Raw genomic sequence first — 17,947 nt, forward strand, 5'->3', positions numbered from 1 at the left:
CAATGAAGAGTAGCCCCCGCTCGCCGCAACTACAGAAAGCCTGCGCTCAGCAACGGAGACCCAACAGCCAAAAATAAATAATTTTTTAAAAATCCCTTATAAAAATAATATATTTTATATATTTAGAGCATATAAACTATGTATGTCATATATAAATGGGTAAGTATATATTTGTAACGTATAATATATACACACACACTAGTATATAATTTTGGACGGACTCCAAGTTTTAAAAAATCACAGATTGTGTCTCCATGTGAGACACAGACAGAGGAGGGAGGAAATGAAACACTGGCTATAAAGGGAGCTGTGCCATCCCGATGGAGCGCCGGCAGCTCTCCTGAGTGAGAGGGACAAAGGAGAGGGGTCACGGTCCCTCCATCCGTCTGGCCCCCGGGTGGACCTGCAGCCTCAGTGAAACTGCAGCTAGGGTCGCAGGAGACCGCCCACCGGGTCCCCTCTGCCCGCCGCGTCCCTTCACCTGGGCAGGGCAGTGCTTGGCTGCTGGCAGGGCCACATCCCCCGCGCGGTGGACCCGGGGTGACGCCGATCCTGTTCACTGGGGGCCACTCCCTTCAACCCGCTTCCTACCCGGGAGGAGAGGTGAATCCCTGCAGGTGACCCTGCGTCAGCCAAGGGCACCGTGTTGCAGCAGGGCTGGGTCCCCAATACCAAGCGACGGGTACAGGGCATGTGGAACGCCCGTGCTCTGGCCGGGCAGGGAGCCAGCCGTCTTGACACTGGGTTTGCTAGAAGAAACTGCGCTTGTAACCAGAGGTGTCAGAGCGCCTGCCTCGGCCGGGGGAAGGGGGGTGGTACCCGACCCCCGCTTAGTCCTGGCTACTGGGAGCCCTGCGGGCTGCGGGCAGGGGGGCTGCTACAGGCAAGGCTCTGACCCACGACTGTTCCCGTAAACCAAGGATGCGCCCGAGGGCCACGCCCAGTTGGAAGAGTAACTAACGGGCAGATGACGCTTGTGGAAGCAACGAAGGGCCCATGGCTTCCTTGTACCGCTCCCTCTCCTTGTGTTGGAACAGTTTGCAGTAAGAAAAAAAGATAAGAAACTAAAAGGTGAGAAAAGAAAGTGTGACTTCCACACAACCTGTCTCTTCATTTCTTAGAAATACATGCAAAAGCAGGACTTTTAGGGAAGCTGGCGTAAAACAGCACACGGGCGTGGCTGCCCGCGCGTGCCTGTGTCTTTAAATCAACAGGGATTTCTAGGCTGGAATTGCCCTGGACCTGACCCCCGCCTTCCGGGTCACATTGATTCATTCATCCATCCATCCATCCATCCATTCACTCAGGAGATGTCTGAGTGCCCACTGCAGACGGGGCCTGTCTGGATGCATCACTGGGTGACACCTCTGTCCTCTCCACTTGTCTGGGGTGGACGGGCAGTGGGCGTAGGGGACGATAAGGATGACACCCGAGACAGCAGCGTGTGGTCCCCCCCAGGTCCCCCCTGCAGGCTCCCTCCACCAGGCAGGCGCCTTCCCTGAGCAGCCCCCAGCCCCTCACCAGACCAGTTCACTTAAAGGCCACGCCCCCCAATGCCACCCTCATCCCTTCTGTGACTCACTCTGAGCCGTCAGTGGAAACCCGATCATCTTTAAGCACCTCCTCCTTTACTTTTCGTTAGGCCACCCGTTTTTCAGATACCCAGCTTCTAATACTGTCCAGGTCGTAGTAAGACTTTGCGGCAGCGTAAGGAAGGGGGGGCCATACCTCGGCCTCCCCACCCCTGCCCCTGGGGATCCTAGGACATAACCCCTTCCTCTCCCCGCCGCAACCCCACCTCTCAGCCCCCTTTCTCCCTTTCCAATCCCCGGTGCGCAGTCTACCTCCTTTACCAGGTACACAGTATTCTTGTGCGTGGTCCTGCCGCCCTCCCGGGTCAGCCCCCCTGAAGCACGAGGGGTGGGTCACCCCCGCTCAGCCCCACCCCGACAGAGGCACATATGCACTGGTTAGACAGATGGGTCTGCGTCTAAGGCCCGCATGAGATGCTTTTTAAAGAGAAACGCGTTCTGAACCCCAGTTAGCAATGGGGAAGAGGTCACAGCCATTCATTCCTCCCAACAGCGGGGTGCTGACGTGCTAGGGGGGCGGGGGGCGGGCGCTGGGAATGCAGGTGGGGCACAGGGAGGGGTGTCCCTTGCCTGGGGGAGGGGAGCGGGTCGCTCAGAGGTTAACCGCTCCCACCGGGGCGGGAGAGGCTCTCCAACAGAAGCGCCTACTTCCAGGGCCTCACAGCCGGAGCCTGCAGGACCAGCTTCGGCTGGTTGGCCCCTGTCGGCCCAGCGGGCAGTGATAACCATCACAGGGTCCCTGCACGCCCAGACAGGTGGCGCCTGCGTACAAATGCAGACAGGAGAGATGCTCTCTTCACCTGGGAGTGCCCAGACGGCGCCAGCACCCCGTCCCTGCCCAGAACCCACGGCCGCCCTGTCCTCTACCCCAAAGCCCTGCGGTTGCTGCCAACGGGAGCCGGGCAGGGCCCCCCAGCTCTGTTCTGTCCCCCAGTCCCGTGAAGCCTCAGAAAGCGCCAGAACATCAAGCACACACACACACACCCACCCACACACACACCCCAATCCTCGCCCAGTGCATGCCCTGAGCCGCCCCACCCTCTGCAGCGGCACCAGCCTCAGGTCCCGCCTCTTACCTGCTTCTCCACGGAAGTCATGAAAGGGCAGAGCAAGGCCCTGCAAGGACACCGGGGCCCGGGGAAACGAATGGCAGGCTCCGGGTGCCCTGGGCTCTGGTGGGCCCGCCCCTGGCATCCATCCACCCAGCGTCACCGGCTGGAGGGGATGCAGGAAAGCCCCTCATGAAAATATGGGGGGTGGAGCAAAGAGAAAAAAGAGGAAGAGAGAAAGAAGAAACAGGCAGGGAGCGAAATAAATGAAAGGACGCATCCTTGCACCAAGAAAAGGATACTTTGTTGACCTGGGTGCTGAGACACCATTGCACTCACTTAGTGAAAATTCACAGAACAATACACTTACGACTTGTGCCATTTAGTTATAATTCAATAAAAAGTTCACAGCATTTCAAAACACCTAGGTCTCAGACTTCCTGGGGGGAGGGGGGTAGATGTGCTCCTGCGGGTGACATATGTGCCTGTCTGCGTGTGTATGCAGGTGTGCGTGGGCATGTGTGGGCACGTGTCTAGGCATGGGCACGTGGATGCATGTGTGAGTGAGCGTGTGCGGGCAGCACATGTGCCCCTGTCGCTCTTGGAGCCGCCACGTCGCAGCGCGCGGCATGGCAGGGGGACCCGAGTCTGAGGCCCACTGGGCCCCGGGAGGTCAGGGCCCAGGGAAAGCGGCCGGGTGGGTGGAGAGGGACCCCCGGGACCCCCCAGTGCCCGGCGCGCCCAGTGCAGCCGGAGTCTCGGGGTCAGGGTCGGGGGACCCCCCGGCAGGGCGGGGTCCTCCGGGGGCGCTCCTACGGGCGGACCCGGGGCCTACCGGGCAGGGGACAGGCAAGCCCTCGAGAAACCGGGCCTGGGGGGCTCGGAGCGGCCTCCTACTCCGGCCCTGACCCCGCGACCTGTCGCTTCTCCCGCGGGGTGATCCCTGGGGTCGCGGCCGGGACTCGGGAGTCTACAGGAGTCATTAAGACGAGTCCGGGGTCGCCGCCGGTCCTCAAAGGTCAGCGGACTTAGACTGGGGGTCGCGGTCGGGACTCGGGAATCACCGGGACGACCCCAAGGGTCCGAGGGTCCGATGCCGGGGCCGGGGCAGGATGAACATCGGGCGTCGGACTCAGCGACCCCTGGCCTTCCCCTTACATAACCGCCGTCTATCGCGTCCCCCTGGCCCGGCGTGACCTTCATAAGGTCAAGGCGGCCGCCGCGCCCCCCAGCCCGCAAGGCACATGGGCGGGGCCCGGCTCCCTACATGCCCCGGGCGCGGCGAGCGGGAAGGGGAGGGACGTCGGCGGCGGCTCAGCCAATGGGCGCGGCGCTCGAGGGCGAGGGGCGGGGCGCAAGCTGCTCCCGGCAGCCCGTGGGGGCGAGACGAGCGGGAAGGGGCGGGGCTTGTGCGGTGGCGCAGCCAATGGGCTCGGCGCGCGGGGGATCGGGGCGGGGCGTGGGCGCCTTAGCGGCTGCGCGCTGGCCACCCCGTCTTTTCGGTCCCGGCGGCGGCAGCGCAGACCAGCGGTGCCCACGCTCCGGCTCTCCGGGCCTCCCCTCCACTCTCTTCCCGCTGCGTTGCCCGCCTCGCCACCATGACGGAACAGGCCATCTCATTCGCCAAGGACTTCCTGGCCGGAGGCATCGCCGCCGCCATCTCCAAGACGGCCGTGGCCCCGATCGAGCGGGTCAAGCTGCTGCTACAGGTGGGAGCCGGCTACGCACACGCGGACGCCGGGCGAGGTGCGAGGGTCCGGGGCGCGGGGACAACGGGCCGGGCAGGCCGCGTGCACCGGAAGCGGGAGGCTGCGCCGCTTTGTCCGCGCGCCGCCGGCTTCCGGGGATTGCCCGGGCGCGCGTCACGTGGGCGCTATCGCCTGCGCAGAAATGGGGCCGCGGGCGCGTGCGCACTGGGCCTTGCGGCACAGTTCGGGGAACGCATGCGCATGGAGCAGCCGCGTGGACGGGCCCCGCGGGGCGAGGGCCGTGACCTTGGGCGGGTCACGAGGGCAGTCGTCGTGTCCTTCATTGGACTTCCGTTCTTTTCCCCTTTTTATTTCCCTTTTGCTGTTCTGAGTCAGAATAAGCTGTTTTTGTTGCGGGATTGTTAGAAATGTAGCGCTAATGCAAACATCGTTGCTAGTTTGTTGTTTGTAACACTTGTAGGGACCCGTAGTGACCAAAAGATGCTTTTTTTCTGGTAGGACGTTTGGCCAGCTTAAAGGCCCCATGCACATGTTATCTTACGAAGACGACACCTTTCGTTGGGGGTTCTTGGGGGCGTCTGACTTAGGCCCTCGTGTAAAACCCCTGTCTCTGCCCCCAGGTACAGCACGCCAGCAAGCAGATCGCGGCCGACAAACAGTACAAGGGTATCGTGGACTGCATCGTGCGCATCCCCAAGGAGCAGGGTGTGCTGTCCTTCTGGAGGGGCAACCTGGCCAATGTCATCCGCTACTTCCCCACGCAAGCCCTCAACTTCGCCTTTAAGGATAAGTATAAGCAGATCTTCCTGGGGGGCGTGGACAAGCACACGCAGTTCTGGAAGTACTTCGCCGGCAACCTGGCCTCCGGCGGGGCGGCCGGAGCCACCTCGCTCTGCTTCGTCTACCCCCTGGATTTCGCCAGAACCCGGCTGGCGGCTGACGTCGGCAAATCCGGCACGGAGCGGGAGTTCAAAGGCCTGGGAGACTGTCTGGTGAAGATTACCAAGTCTGACGGCATCCGGGGGCTGTACCAGGGCTTCAGCGTCTCTGTGCAGGGCATCATCATCTACCGGGCCGCGTACTTCGGCGTGTATGACACCGCCAAAGGTGAGTGCGCTCTGCTCTCGGGGCTGACTGGACGGGTGCTGGGCGGGGGGCTTCAATAGCATGTCTGTGGACTCCCAGGCCTGGAGGCTGGAATCTGAGATCCAGGTGTGGGCAGGGCTGGTTCCTCCCGAGGCCTCTCTCTTGGGCTTGTAGACGGCTGTTTCCTCCCTGTGTCCTCACAGGGTTGTTCCCTTTGTGTGTCTGTGTCCCAATTTCTTCTTATAAGGACACTAGTCCTATGTGATCTGGACCCACCCTGATGACCTGATTTTTTTTACTTTAATTATCTCTGTAAAAGCTTTTATTTCCTAGTACAGTTACACTCTGAGGTCCTGGGGTTTGGGGCTTTAGTATATTTTGGGGGAGGACACACTTCACGCCCTGTGAAGTAAGTCACCCTGGTTGTCGGGGCCCAGGCCCGCTGGCACCTTTGCAGTGGAATGGGTGTGAAACCTTCCACTTGCCAAGGCCCGTCTGTTTCCCTCTAGAGAGGCCCCTGCTGCCGGGTACTGGGTTGGTCTCTGGGGCCATCCTCCCAGCCTGCAGGTGGCTTCCCCATTTCTGGCTGGTGTGCTGACCCCAGTGTGACCAGTCTAGCGTCACCTGGTGCTGGGATTCCCCGCGTGGAGATCCCGGGGGCCTCACGCCCACGGTGACCCCGCAGGCATGCTCCCCGACCCTAAGAACACGCACATCGTGGTGAGCTGGATGATCGCGCAGACGGTGACGGCCGTGGCGGGCGTGGTCTCCTACCCCTTCGACACCGTAAGGCGGAGGATGATGATGCAGTCGGGGCGCAAAGGAGGTACCGTCTCCGCCCTGCTCCGGGCTGCCTGTGCTCTGGGGGTGGGGCATCGCTGAGTGGCCTGGCGTTCGGTCCTTCGGAGGTGCACAGCCAGCACGTGAGGTGCTCCGTGCCAGGCGGGGGGGGGGGGGGGTGGGGGCGTGCAGCATTTGGTCCCAGAGGGAAGTAGCTGGGCTTCGTGGGGGAGGCCTGGGCCGGGTGCCTGCCCCCTCTCTGCCCTTGATCCTCGGGTGTGCTGGGCCCTAGGGAGGCTGGGGCTCTAGTTTGTGTTCGATCCCACCCAAACTGGGGGTGTCCAGAGCTTCCTTTTCCTGCGGTCGAAACGCCTAGCCACCCAGGTGGTGGCAGCTGGGGCCCCGCGTCGGCACCGTGTCTCTCCGGGGCCTGCTTCGCGCCTGTGGGATCCTCTCCGTGACCCCCGCCCTCTCCCCGCAGCCGACATCATGTACAGGGGCACCTTGGACTGCTGGCGAAAGATCTTCAAGGACGAGGGCGGCAGAGCCTTTTTTAAGGGCGCCTGGTCCAACGTGCTCCGCGGCATGGGCGGCGCCTTCGTGCTGGTCCTGTATGACGAGCTGAAGAAGGTCATCTAGGCGCCCTGCCCACTCGCCACAGCGACCAACACCTCCACATAGAGGAATACCTGTTACGGACCATCGACCTTCGAGAAATTCCAGTGTCCTCGCGGAGGGCTGGGGCGGCCCCGCAGAGGGCTCCTCGTGACCGTCGGCCCTGGGTCCATGTACTGATTACGGGGGGAGGGTAATCGTGACGTCTTCGTGGGTCCACAGGCGGTGAGGCACCTCTACCCGCCAGACCTAGATTCCAGGTGCTTGTAGGACCGACTCGTGTTTAAGTATTTATTTAAGAAAATCTTGTCTCCATTTGTACTTAAGCACTATTCTTTTTTGCACAGCCGAATATTTAGTTATGTTCTATGTCAGGCGTTCTGCTGCGAAACAATAAAATCAGGACACACGGACGCCGGTTTTGTTTCTGAGTCGAGCGGCCTCGTGGGGTGGGAGCAGGAAACAGCAGGGTCTTGAGCTGGGGAAGGGGGGGCCCTGGCTGCCCATCTGTGGCCCGGCCTGTCCCAGGGGCCGCCCTCGGGTGCTGAGGGGAGCACGCAGATGCGGGGACCCTGGGGCTTCCTAACCTGAAGTTCCCTTCCCCCAGTGCCCGCCCTTCCAGGCCTACCTGTCACTGGGGTTTAACCACAGAGAAGCCCCCCAGGGTGGTAGCAGCTGTGTGTCCCGTGGGCCACCCCTGCCCTGGGCTCACAGTGGAATCCCTTGCAAGGTGAGCACGTGCACCCTCTCAGGTGTCCCTGACCCCCAGCCCCAGGCAGGCAAGCATCCTCCCCCCCTTGGAGCTGTATCTGCAGGAAGCCTGATGTCTCCAGCACGGAGAGAACTTGCTTTGAGCGTCTCTCCCAGGCTGGCCCCAGGGTCCTGGTACGTCATCATGGGGGAATGGGGTGTATTCTGGGGCTTGCTCTGGGTGTTCTCAGGGTCTGGCACTGTGCCTGTAGGGTCATCACCAGTCTGAGGCCTCACGGTCGCACGCAGAGCCGCCCAAGAACAGAACTGTCCCCTGGGTCCACGTGGAGCTTCCAGCACCAAGTGACCTTGAAGAGGTCAGACGGGTCCGCTGCAGGGGCTGGAGAGGGGAAGGCAGCTGCAGGCCACAGCAGGACCGCCTCGAGGGGAAGCCAGCTGCAGGCCACAGCAGGACCGCCCCGAGGCCGGCTGAGTTCATCGGAGAGCAGAGCTTCCATCTCCAGCCCAGGGTGAGGTCGGTCAGAGAAGACGAGCTGGAGCTGGCTTTCCCCAAGGTTACCTTGCTGGAGCTGGGTGGGGGACAGGACCGGCACCGGCCGCCACACGCCCACGTGGGTCCCGCCAGCCCCGGCTCCACAGAGGAGTCCTGAGTGGAGCTGGGTGGGGGACAGGAGGGCACGGCCGCCACACGCCCACGTGGGTCCCGCCAGCCCCGGCTCCACAGAGGAGTCCTGAGGAGCAGCCTGGGCTTCTGACGCACCTGTGCCCCAGCCCTTGGGGTGGAGTCACTTAGAACTGGGACATCGTCTGTCTGTCTACCCAGACCTGTGCTGACTGCCGGGGTCACACCTGGGACACGGTTCCACCCGAGTGCATTTAGGCCCATAGACTGTGCGCCATCCTGCAGACGCAGCAGGGGTGCCTTCCGCAAAGCTAGCAAGTCTGCATCTGCCGTTGGGGTTGAATTCTTTGCTACAGAACTTGACATGTTAAGCATGTAAACAAGGGAACGAAATTAGAGGTCCTCCAGGGAAGCCTTGCCTCTTGGAGACTCGGGTTCCCGTGGGCCAGGCAGTGCACGTGGGCGTACAGGTGGGTGTCTTCACTGCCCACCACGACCATGTCTGGACGCAGGGCCACACCTCTGCGCCTGCGGGCCCCCGAGGCCCACAGGCCACACTGCCCTGACACCCCCTTTCCTGCCGCCTTGACGCCTGTCTCCCGTGTGCCTTCCCTGGGGTCGCACACGTAGCCAGGGGAGGGATGTAGACACCATCCCCCCCCCAGCCCCGCGTTGTCACACAAGTGATTTAAGGGGCTTACAAAGGGGAAATGCAGCAAGAAAACAGTTCAAGACAGAGAAACCAGGCAGGCAGGGCCCCTTAACGGACTTGGGAGGGAGCAAACCCAGTGGGCATGTGGGCGTGCGAGCACCGGCCAAGTCCAGGAGGCTGGAACGTGGGGCTCAGCGGCGCTGGGAGGTGACCCCCACTTCCAGGGGTCACGGATGAGGAAAAAAGCCGTGACATGAGACATGAGCCCAACACATGTTTTGTTCTTTCTTCCTCGAGGTGACCCCGTGTCAACTGCACCGGGCTTTTCCATCCCTGACCCCGCTTGAAACATCCACGACCTGCCATGAGCAGGCTGTGCGCCCTCTGCCTGGCGGAAAACCGGGCCTCTGCACCAGCTTCATGTTTCCCCCAGAACCTGCACCTCGGCCACTGGACACTCCTCCTGGCTGTCTTGGTCGGGGTCCCAGGTCATCTGCGGGGTGAGGGAGGCGAGGTGAGTGCAGAGCCACAGTGGGGGCAAGTGCACCCTGGAAAGCCCCAGGGGCAGGGCCAGCGCAGAACACACGGCGGCGGGAGGCTCCCCAGGGGCTCCCGGACCCGCATCTCGGAGTGGCCGCCTGTGTCACAGGACCGGAGCCGGCTCCTCCCCTGCCCATCACATTCCTAGGCCACCCTCCAGGGCCAGCAGTGCCCTGCTCCCTGGGTGGGGCTGCAGGCACCTGGCACCAGATGTGTCCCCGGCGGGAGACCACGTACCGTCCTTCCGTTCTGAAGTTTGCCATTGATATGGTCTTTCATGTGAGGGATGGGAGGGAACAGCTTCTGCATCACCGAGAACCTCGGAGGAGAGAGAGACACCTGTTCTGAAACCCGCACCCACCAGCGGAGGGGAGATGCGGCGTCCACTAGAGCCCCAGCGAGGCCCCGATGTAGTAGGAGTGCAGCCTCCTTTGGGAGGGGTCCCTGCAGGAGACGTGCGGAAATGAGAAAGCGGAGCCCTAGCAGAGCTGCATCTGCTCAGTCAGCTGCACCGCACCCACCTTGGCACCTCTCACGAGACCCCATCCTATCACCATGGCAACCTTCCCACCCCACAGCCTCCGCGCCGAGCCGGTGGTCCCCTCCCTGGGTCGGCGTCCCATCCGCTCCCAAACCAAGCCCCTGGGCGGGGCGGCTCAGCCTGAAGCGGCTGGGAGGGGTGGGCGTGAAGCCAGCAGCCAGACGAGGCAGGAGCCGGCGCTCGGGGCGGGGCGGGGCGGGGAGGGGCGGGGCCTGTGCCGGGCGCACCCTTTCGGCTCAGCACGCAGGCCTGTGGAAGGGACCGCAACCGGCCTGGCTGACGCTGCCGCGCGCCTGCTGCCTGCCAGGCTGGGGAGGGGTCCCGGAGCCCCGTCCGGAGGAGCTACCTTTTCTAGGGTCGTTTTTACGGCTGCCCCAGGGAACCAAGACGGCCGCCCAAGAGAGAGCCCGGCCAGCCCCCCTTGGGAGACAGGAAGATGCCTGGTGCTCAGAGGGGCCTGGAACCTCAAGCTCCCTTTGCGTCTCAGCTCAGGCTCTTGGCATCCAAAGAAAAATATTCTTTCTAATCACTAGAAAGATTATTTCTAGTCGGCGTCGGGGTGAGGTGTGAGGGAGCGAACAGCGCGGGCATGTGGGGACCAGCAGACCCCCCACACAGGTGCTGGGGAGGGAGGGGCCCGCAGGGTGCTGCACGGGGGACCCGGCTCCTTGGGTTCCGCGGGCGGCAGGGACCAGGTGGCAGAAACCAGGTTCTGGTTGGCAAAAGACCGCTGGGGCGACGAGAGGCGGTGGCTTGCGACTGGCGGGGGAGCGTCCCGCAGCCCAGACGCACGGGTGCACGGGGCGGGGCGGGGGCGGCGGAGAGTGGGCAGCGCGGGCTGCCTGGCCTGCGGATCGCACTCCAGAAAACGACCGCGCAAACCAGGGGCCCGCGGGCTCACCTGCAAAACCGGAGCACGAGCCCCATAGCCAGCAGCGTCCCCAGGGCGATCAGCAAAGACGTCAGCCAGACGGGGAGGCGCGCGCCCTCCTCACACACTACGGAAGAGGGGCGGGACGCGTCGGGCAGGTCCCAGGAGGTCCGGGGTCAGCACCTCCACGGGGGCTCGGGAAGGAGGTGGCCGGCACGGGGGGCGGGAGGCGCGTCCAGGAGCACCGTCCACCTGGGGACAGCGGCCACCTGCGCACCGGGCCGGGCCCCTCGGGAATCCCTCCCAAGTCGCCAGAATCCCGATGCCCCCCGACCACCGACCGACACTTGGAGTTGGGGGCTGGTAGCGCCGACCCGTCGGATCAATTCGGGTCGCGGGCGGGGGGGACGGGGGTCAGCCACGCCCATCGGGAGGGGCGGGGCCGAGGTTGGTCTGTTCCCCACCTCCCTCCCTCCCTGCCACGCTGCGTCCTGGGTGCGCGCTGCCCTAGTTCTTGAATCTAATATATGGATTAAACATCATGGATTTTTCGCCTCAATTTCGATTCTTTTTTTAAACTGCATTAAAAGGTTTGTCTTGTAACTCAGAGTGTTGGCGATAGCCGTCTCCGCGCGCCTGGCGCAGCGCCATGGGACAGCTTGGACACACCATCACAGACGGGAGGGAGGCGGTCACAAGCCCAGGGACGTCGGGAGCCCCCAGAAGCTGGAAGAGACAGGAGGGACCCTCCCACTCACCGAAGTGTTGGGGGACACTCCACGGACCCCAAGGTTTGTAATGGGAGAAGGTGGCATCCCTGGCCCTTACTTGCACCGTGTAGGTCCCAGGATTGTTCAGCTCCAAGAAGGCTTTATAGATCTGCAGTTTAAAAGAAAGTAGAGGGAAAAAAAAAAAAAAAAAAGAAAGTAGAGGGGAAAGTCCATTCCCAGTCCGTGGCAGAAGAATGGGGCCTTCAAGGGGTTGAGTGGGTCCTCCCCACATTCACGTGTTGGGGTCCTAACACTCAGCGTCTCAGAAGACGACTTTATTTGGAAATAGGGTTGATGCAGATGTGATGAGTTAAGAGGAGGTTGGATAGGGTACAGTGGACCCCTAGCCACTATGACTGGTGTCTTTATAAAGAGGGGAAACTCGGAGACAGACACGTGCATACACACAGGGAGACACCTTGTGGATATGGAAGGGATACGGCCACAAGCCCGGGGATGCCTGGAGCCCCCAGAAGCTGGAAGAGGCAGGAAGGACCCTCTGCTGGAGCCTTTGGAGGGAGCGCGGCCCTGGGACACCTTGACCTCAGACGTCTGGTCCCCAGGACTGGGGGAGGGTGAATGTCTGTGGTTCTCAGTCACCCAGTCTACGGCTGCCCCAGGGAACTAAGACGGCCACCCAAGAGAGAGCCCGGCCAGCCCCCCTTGGGAGACAGGAAGATGCCTGGTGCTCAGAGGGGCCGGGAACCGCAAGCTCCCTTTGCGTCTCAGCCCAGGTTCTTGGCATCTAAATAAAAATATTCTTTCTAATCACTAGAAGGTCAGTATTCGTGGTGGCCACCGCCGGTGAGGTCAAGAAGAGTGGTGGCATCTCGGGTGTCAGGCAGAATGGAGCCTGTAGAACATTCAGTGGGGTCCCCCCAAGAAGAGTCGTACCCCCAGAACCTGGGACCTTATTTGGAAACAGGGTCTCTGCAGAGGTGATGCAGTGAAGGGTCTGAGATGAGGTCCTCCTGGAGGAGGGTGGCCCTACATTCAATGACAGGGTCCTTCTAAGACACAGAAGAGGAGAGACACAGACACAGAGGAGAAGCCCCGGGAAGACAGAGACAGAGATGGGAGGGATGCGGCCACAAGCCCAGGGACGCCTGGAGCCCCCAGAAGCTGGAAGAGGCGGGAAGGACCCTCCCCTGGAGCCTCTGGAGGGAGCGCGGCCCTGGGACACTTTTATCTCACTCAGACGTCTGGTCCCCAGGACCGAGGGAGAATGAAGGTCTGTTGCCCACACTGTGTGGTCCTCTGTATATACACACACACATATATCTAGTATGGATTTGAATCATATCCCCTAAAACAATAGATAAGTCCATATTCTAACAGCTGGTACCCGTGAATGCGATCTTACACGGACAAAGGGTCTTTGCAGTTGTGATGAGGTGAAGGGTCTGAGATGAGGTCCTCCTGGAGGAAGGTGGCCCTACATCCAATGACAGGGTCCTTCTAAGACACAGAAGAGGAGAGACACAGACACAGAGGAGAAGCCCCGAGAAGACAGAGGCAGAGACGGGAGGAAGAGGCAGAGACAGAGACAGAGAGAGACAAAGGAGAGACGGGGGCCATGGGGTCTGTGGCCGGTAGTTGCGGTACGGAAGCAGCTGCCTCCGCAGGTTGGAGGCAGTTAGGTAGTGAATTAGGGCGTGGTGACACTCCCACCGAATCCTGAGGGATTTGGGGGCCGGGGGGTGGACCTTTAGGGCAGCACCAGGCAGGTGATGGCATCCGGTCTATGGACAGGGGAGCTTCATCTCAGAGTCACTGGACAGTAATAGACGTAAGGAGCCTGCGCTTGGGATGCCAGACTGGGGCGGGGGCGGGGGACACCCACCTCCTGTTTGTAGGCGAGCTCCGTACCCTGTAAGAGAAAAGCAGAGCGTGGGTGCCTGACCCCATCCCCAGGAAGGGCCATCATTTGTCAGAGCCTCTTCAGGTTTACAGAAAAGTCGAGGATAAAATAATCAGTCATTGAGTAGAAATAATAAATAGAGTACTTCTGTACACAAAAATAATAAATAGAGGTAACTGAGTATAACATATCGATGAACTAAAAAGTACCTGGGGGAGGGATAAATTAGGAGTTTGGGATTAACAGACACACACTACTCTATATATATAATAGATAAATAACAAGGACCTACTGTAGAGCACAGGGCACTCTACTCACTATCTTGTAATAACTTACGATGGAAAAGAATCTGAAATATATATATATATATATATAAAACTGAATATATACAGTTAATATGTGTATGTAACTGAATCACTTTGCTGTGACCTGAAACTAACACAACATTGTAAATCAACTATGTTCCAATTAAAAACAAAAAGTTTTTTAAGTACCTAGTCTTTTATGAAAAAAATAAAATGGATAGACTTGATTTTTTTGAGTCGTTTTGGTTAACAGAAAAATTGACCATACGCTAGTTGAGTCTAAATAATAAATATAGTACATAAGTCAGTAGACAGCAATAGTGAATGTAAGTAAATTGTAGAGTATAAAATACCAGCTACCTCAAAAATATTTGGTCTTTTTAATCAATAGACTTGACTTTTTTTGAGTGGTTTTGGGTTTACAGAAAACTTGAAGATAAGCAGTAATGGAGTATAAATCATAGGTATATAAATACATTGACATAATGAATAAATATAAGTAAATAACTGAGTATAAAAATACCAATGAGCTCAAAACTACTTATTTTCTTTTAATTTATGGACTAATTTTTTGAGCAGTTCTAGGTTTATAGAACAGTTGAGTATGAAATAATCAGAACACGAATATAAATAATAAATACACACAAACAGGTAAATACACATAAAAGATAAATATAAGTAAATAATTGAGTATAAGATGCTGATTAGTGCAAAGATATTTGGTCTTTTAAATTAATAGATGTTTTGAGTAGTTTTAAGGTTGTGGAAAAATTGAGTATAAGCAGTGATTGAACATAGATAATAAATAAATGTAATAAATATAAGTAAATAATTGAGTATAAAATACTGATTGACTCAAAGTGCTTGGTCTTTTTTTAATTAATAGATTTTTTTGAATAGTTTTGTGTTTATAGAAAAATTGAGTAAACAGCAAGGTCCTACTGTGTAGCACAGGGAACTATATTCAATATCCCGTGACAAACCATCATGGAAAAGAATATGAAAAAGAATGTATATATCGGTATAACTGAATCACTTCGCTGTATAGCAGAAATTAACACAACAGAGTAAATCAACTCTACTTCAATAAAATAAAAAATGAGTACAAGCAGTTATTGACTATAAATACATAAACAATAAATAATTACAAGTAGACAATTAAGTACAAAATACCACCTAGCGCAAAAATAGCTGGTCCTTTTTTTTTTTAATCTATTGACTCCATTTTTTTGAGCAGTCTTGGGCTTATGAAAAAGTTGAGTGTAAAGTATAAATAAATGTAACACTACAGAAAAATAAACATAGTCAATAACTATGTCAGTCACTGAGTATAGAATACCGGTGATCTCCAGCATATTTTTTTAACAGTAGCTTTATTCAGGTATGATTTGCATACAGCAAAGCACACCAGCAGAGCATATAATCTGCTGACTTTGGCAAACGTGTGCGTGAAACCGGCACAATACAGGAAACGTGTCCATCACCCCCAAATTCCCTCCAGCTTCTCCTCCATATGCCCTCCTCCCTGTGCCCCTGCCCCAGCCCTCAGATCTGTCCCTACAGAGCATCCTGAGTTTTCCTGTGTAAATCGTTTCTTTTATGACACTTTCAAACATACACAAGGGACCCTCCAGTTCTTGGTGGCTAGGATTCCGCTGCGTGGCTATATTTTGTTCATCCCTTCCCTAGGGTTGTGTCCTGTTTAGGGACCATTATACACGTAGGTGCTACAAACACTTAGGTCCCATCTTTGGGGGGGGCTACTGGTTTCATTTCTCGCAGGGGAATTGCAGGCTCTGTGACATACGGTCAGACAGAGTTTCACCAAGTGGCTGTTTCAACCTTTTGCTCTTTTTCTGTAGGGTTATCTTCTGCGTGTTGACAGGTAAACATCCCTCCTCTACCCCAAACCTGACGAAAGCATGCAAGCATTCCCTTCCGTATTCTGATTCCTTTCCAACGTCAGCGGTGTCACTCAAACGGCCAAACACTTGGAGTTTTGCTAAAGCTCATTTATTTTACAGTTCCTCTGTTTTTTTTTTTTTTTTGAATGTTTCACCTACCCCCAAAGCCCCAGAGTCCAGGGGGATGTAAGAGTATAAGAGATGCCCACCCAGGAAACCGCTTACCTTCTGTATCTGCAGTTCATACTTGAAGTCATCATTAAGGTGACTCCTCACTTGCCACTGCATGAACGAGTAGCTTTGGTTACACCACCTGCTAGTGATGTTGGGAGCAGCTAATACCTCTAGGGAGAAAAAAAACACTTTTATGAGTAAAGCACATCAAAAAAGAATTTCTCTCCCCCCCCCCCCCCCCCCCCCGCCCAGAGATACTTTTAAAAGAGGCCTCCTACAAGCTGGGGGGGTGGGGGGGGGAAGAGAGGAAAATGTCATTCCAAGGTTAAAAAGTATCAAGAGACAGAGACAAGTGAGAGAAAACTGTTGGGATGATTAGGGTCACGGAGCCTGCGGACCAGCTCAGACACTGGCCCGGGGGGACCCCTCACCCACTCGGAGGCCCTTGCAAAGCTTTCTTCTCGTCTGTGCAGGGACACCCCTCAGAGCAGCGCTGTTCTTTTCCCTCTTGGCGATTCCAGTCCCTGGGGCTACACTTCTCCAGCAGGGGGAGCAAAGCGCGGTCCAGCTGCAAGGTCCCGCCCTCCTGCCCACTGGACCAATCGGCTCTGCTCAGACCCCACCTCCAGGGCAGCTGGCCCCTCCCCGAGCTGCCCGGGGCCAGTCCTGCCCCCAAGACTTTGGCCGCCAATCCCACTCCCAAAAGTTCACCCGGAATCTTCTGCCCCCGCCTTGGACTCTGACCGGGTCCCACCCCCTGCTTCCTTCTCACCTGCCACCCCCATAGTGGGACCCAGCTCCTCCAGGACCCTCGGGGCCCCTCTGTGGGCTGTCCCAGGGCTCCGCCCTTTGCCCTCCCTGGGGTGTTGTGCATCCCTGATTCCGGCTCCATCAGTTTCCTGAGGGACGGCGTCTAGGTCTACAGGTCTGACCCCCCGCCAGGACCCCACTGGTGTCTGCCCAGGCTCACCATGGGGTGGTCCCCAGTCCCGGGTCCCCCCACTGATGTGCACTCAAACCTCCGGCCACCTCCACTCCCACTGCCACACGGGCTGGCACCACCCCGCCACCCCTGCTGGGAACCAGGCCGTGGACACCCCACGTGGACAGCAGGGCTGGGGCCGGAGCACAGTGCGGAGTTGCGGGCGGGGCTACACGTGTAGGGCTGCACTCGCCCAGGGGCGCGTGGTGTGTGAGGGACGTGGCATCAGAGTGAGGTTGGCTCCGGGCCGGGGGGACACCACAGACAAAGGCAGGAGGCCCATCCCGGCTTCTGAACCGGAGGCCCGCATCTTCTCCCCTTTTGCACCCACCTCTCCGCTCATATGCTTCCCTGCTACACGTGGACCAGCCAGGGTGGTGAGGGGCCAGGTTTCATGGGGCTTGAAGCTGTCCTAGTTTGGGGGGCAGTGGGGTCTAATTTAAAGTAAAAAGTATTGACAGAGCTTTGCTAAGATGGGTTTTGTGTCCTGAAAACCTGCCGTCGATAGATTCAAACAAAAAGAATAACTATTTTTGAGCTATTTTTGAACACAGGGCCTGGAGAGGGGCGACCCGTGTGAGACCCCCAGCCTCACGGTGCAGCTGTCCTCGGTGGATGGGGGGCACAGCGCCATCTGCTAGGTGTGTTCTGGAAATGCTTCCTTAGGTCCCGGGAACACAGAGCAGCTGCTGTGAGCTAGGTGTCTGTGTCTCCCCAGATTCACGTGCGGAAGCCCTGACGCCCAGTGGGACGGCTTTAGAGGCAGGGCCTTTGGGACACAATCCGGGGTTAGATGAGGTCCTGAAGGTGAGGCCCCCATGATGGGATCAGTACCCTTATAATCAGAGCAAGGGGGTGTGGGATGAATTGGGAGATTGGGACGGACATACGTACACTAAGATGTGTAACACAGATACCTAATGAGAACCTGCCGTACAGCACAGGGAACTCTACTTCGCGTTACAGCAGAAACTAACACAACACTGTAAAACAACTCTACCCCAATAAGAAATAAGAATAAAAAAGAAGTGGGGGAAGAGGCACCAGAGTTCGCTCTCCACTGTGTGAGGACACAGCAAACACGCAAGCCAGGAAGAGGGTCTCGCCAGGAACTGACGTGCCCACGCCCCGACCTCCGACTCCCAGCCCCCAGGACTCTGGGAGAGGAGTGTGTCATCTAAGC

The 17,947-nt window shown here is 57.8% G+C and overlaps 2 protein-coding genes across 4 annotated transcripts in view; one reads left to right on the plus strand and one right to left on the minus strand.

Moving 5' to 3' along the window:
* Positions 1 to 4,137: 4,137 nt before the first annotated feature.
* The window catches only part of LOC109551458 (interleukin-3 receptor subunit alpha), a 34,292-nt gene continuing 20,482 nt past the window's right edge, over positions 4,138 to 17,947 (minus strand). For all 3 annotated transcript variants that reach the window (XM_033850265.2, XM_033850262.2, XM_073799757.1), the window contains 6 exons: positions 15,834 to 15,952; positions 13,382 to 13,408; positions 11,527 to 11,647; positions 10,799 to 10,895; positions 9,594 to 9,675; positions 4,138 to 9,309 (listed from right to left, as the gene is read on the minus strand). In XM_033850265.2, coding sequence (XP_033706156.1) covers positions 9,235 to 9,309; positions 9,594 to 9,675; positions 10,799 to 10,895; positions 11,527 to 11,647; positions 13,382 to 13,408; positions 15,834 to 15,952 — 521 coding nt within the window. In that variant the 3' untranslated portion in view covers positions 4,138 to 9,234. The remainder of the gene's footprint in view (positions 9,310 to 9,593; positions 9,676 to 10,798; positions 10,896 to 11,526; positions 11,648 to 13,381; positions 13,409 to 15,833; positions 15,953 to 17,947) is intronic.
* Positions 4,217 to 7,244, plus strand: LOC101337398 (ADP/ATP translocase 3). Its single transcript, XM_033850267.2, has 4 exons — positions 4,217 to 4,350; positions 4,971 to 5,457; positions 6,122 to 6,262; positions 6,698 to 7,244. The coding sequence occupies exons 1-4, from the start codon at positions 4,240 to 4,242 to the stop codon at positions 6,853 to 6,855; spliced, it is 897 nt and encodes a 298-aa protein (XP_033706158.1). The 5' UTR covers positions 4,217 to 4,239; the 3' UTR covers positions 6,856 to 7,244.

Source organism: Tursiops truncatus, chromosome Y (assembly GCF_011762595.2).
Source record: "Tursiops truncatus isolate mTurTru1 chromosome Y, mTurTru1.mat.Y, whole genome shotgun sequence".
Lineage (NCBI taxonomy): Eukaryota > Metazoa > Chordata > Mammalia > Artiodactyla > Delphinidae > Tursiops > Tursiops truncatus.